A 1,572-nucleotide genomic window follows, 5' to 3' on the forward strand; every position below is an offset into this window, starting at 1 on the left:
ACGTGGGAGTCCAGTGACATAGCCATTAGTCAAACTGCTGGTCCCAATCCTTAGTCTGGCATCTCTAAAAGTGTATACACTTCCAGTTGTCGAGATGATCCATAAATATGTTCTGCGTTTTGGGATCAAGCAAATGGCCCCCTCAGACCACTCCTGTCTTTCTGAGGGCAGCTTGCGGGTGTGTACTCACTGGGGCAGCTTCCCCTTCCTGTTCCCTGTGTGGCCCCGGAGCCTGGCTTCACTCAGTCATGCCGCTGGTGTCTTCTCTAGGAGGGAGACCTTTGACTTTGACGATGACTGTGACAGCCTGACGTGGGAAGAGAATGAAGACACACTGCTGCTCTGGGAGGATTTCACCAACTGCAACCCCACCATTGACCTACAGGGCGAGGTGAGCCCAGGGCCTGGCCCCCATGGCTGAGGTGCCAGCCTGTGGCATCTCCTGTAAAGCATCTCACATGTCTGGCCTTTCCCTGTAACCCCTGATACCCCCCTAAATTGTCCCTTTGTTGTTTCTCTAGCAAGAGGAAAACTTGGGCAACTTGATCCACGAGACCGAATCCTTCTTTAAGACGAGAGACAAGGAGTACCAGGAAACAATAGGCCAGATCGAGGTGAGGCTCGCCAAGGGCCTGTGGTGATCGAGTACCCTTACGGGCAGGGCCTGGTAGACTGCAGAGAGCCTAGAACCGGGAGTTAGGAGGCTACCGATCCCTTTCTGGTGCTGGGCAAGTGACACCCCTTTTAGGGCCTCAGCTTCCTAATCTGTAAATTGGGCATGATGAGCCCTGCCTGCCCCCAGGTGTTTTTATTTTTTAATTATTCGGTGGGGATAATGACCCTGTAATGACCAGAGCTGACATCTAATTGATACCGAGTAACTACAGGCACTGAGTACACCCTTCCCGTGTCCTTCCCTCTCCCCCCGTGCAGTAGAAACTGCGCTCACATTTTAGAGGGGAAGACCAGGCTAGGAGAGACCAAATGAGTTGCACAAGGCCTCATGGTCAGAAAGGCCACTCAAGCCATTTCTCTCTGGCTCCAGAGGCTGCGCCCTCAACCACATCTATAAATGAGAGTTATTGCTCCTGTCGGGCTGAGGAGAAGCCCAGCCTCGTCCTTGGGGGAAGTATCTTTGGGTAGAGGAGATGAGCCAGAAATGTGAGGTTCTGTAGACATGTGCATATGCAGGAGCTAGACAGGCTGCCCTGGTGGAGTGCCCGGAACTGGGTGGGGCTTAGCAGGGCTGGCTGCCTCCGGGTTGCAGTTGGTCCCCTTTGATCTCCGCGGTTCTAAAGGGCACAGGCCGGTGTGCAGAGAGCAGAGGGCCAGGGAGGCGGAGGTCTGTGAGGCAGGGTCCTGAGGGCACAGTGTCTGGTGCCAGCGCTGAGGAAGCGAGGAGGGTGGTGGCTGAGGACGACTCGCCCTCACCCTTACTCCCTGTTGCTTTCCTCTAGCTGGAGCTGGCCACAGCCAAGAGCGACATGAACCGGCACCTGCACGAGTACATGGAGATGTGCAGCATGAAGCGCGGCCTGGATGTGCAGATGGAGACCTGCCGCCGCCTCATCA

General features: G+C 55.4%; 1 protein-coding gene across 1 annotated transcript; it reads left to right on the top strand.

Moving 5' to 3' along the window:
• Window positions 1–38: 38 nt before the first annotated feature.
• On the top strand, window positions 39–1,568 carry LOC102502462 (intermediate filament family orphan 2-like; the record flags this gene model as incomplete). Its single annotated transcript, XM_006160950.3, has 3 exons — window positions 39–391; window positions 522–614; window positions 1,458–1,568. Coding segments are annotated over exons 1-3 (501 nt in total), but the record flags the coding sequence as incomplete, so codon positions are not given.
• Between the last annotated feature and the right edge of the window lie 4 nt (window positions 1,569–1,572).

This window comes from Tupaia chinensis, unplaced genomic scaffold (genome assembly GCF_000334495.1).
Source record: "Tupaia chinensis unplaced genomic scaffold, TupChi_1.0 Scaffold135354_1, whole genome shotgun sequence".
Taxonomy (NCBI): domain Eukaryota; kingdom Metazoa; phylum Chordata; class Mammalia; order Scandentia; family Tupaiidae; genus Tupaia; species Tupaia belangeri.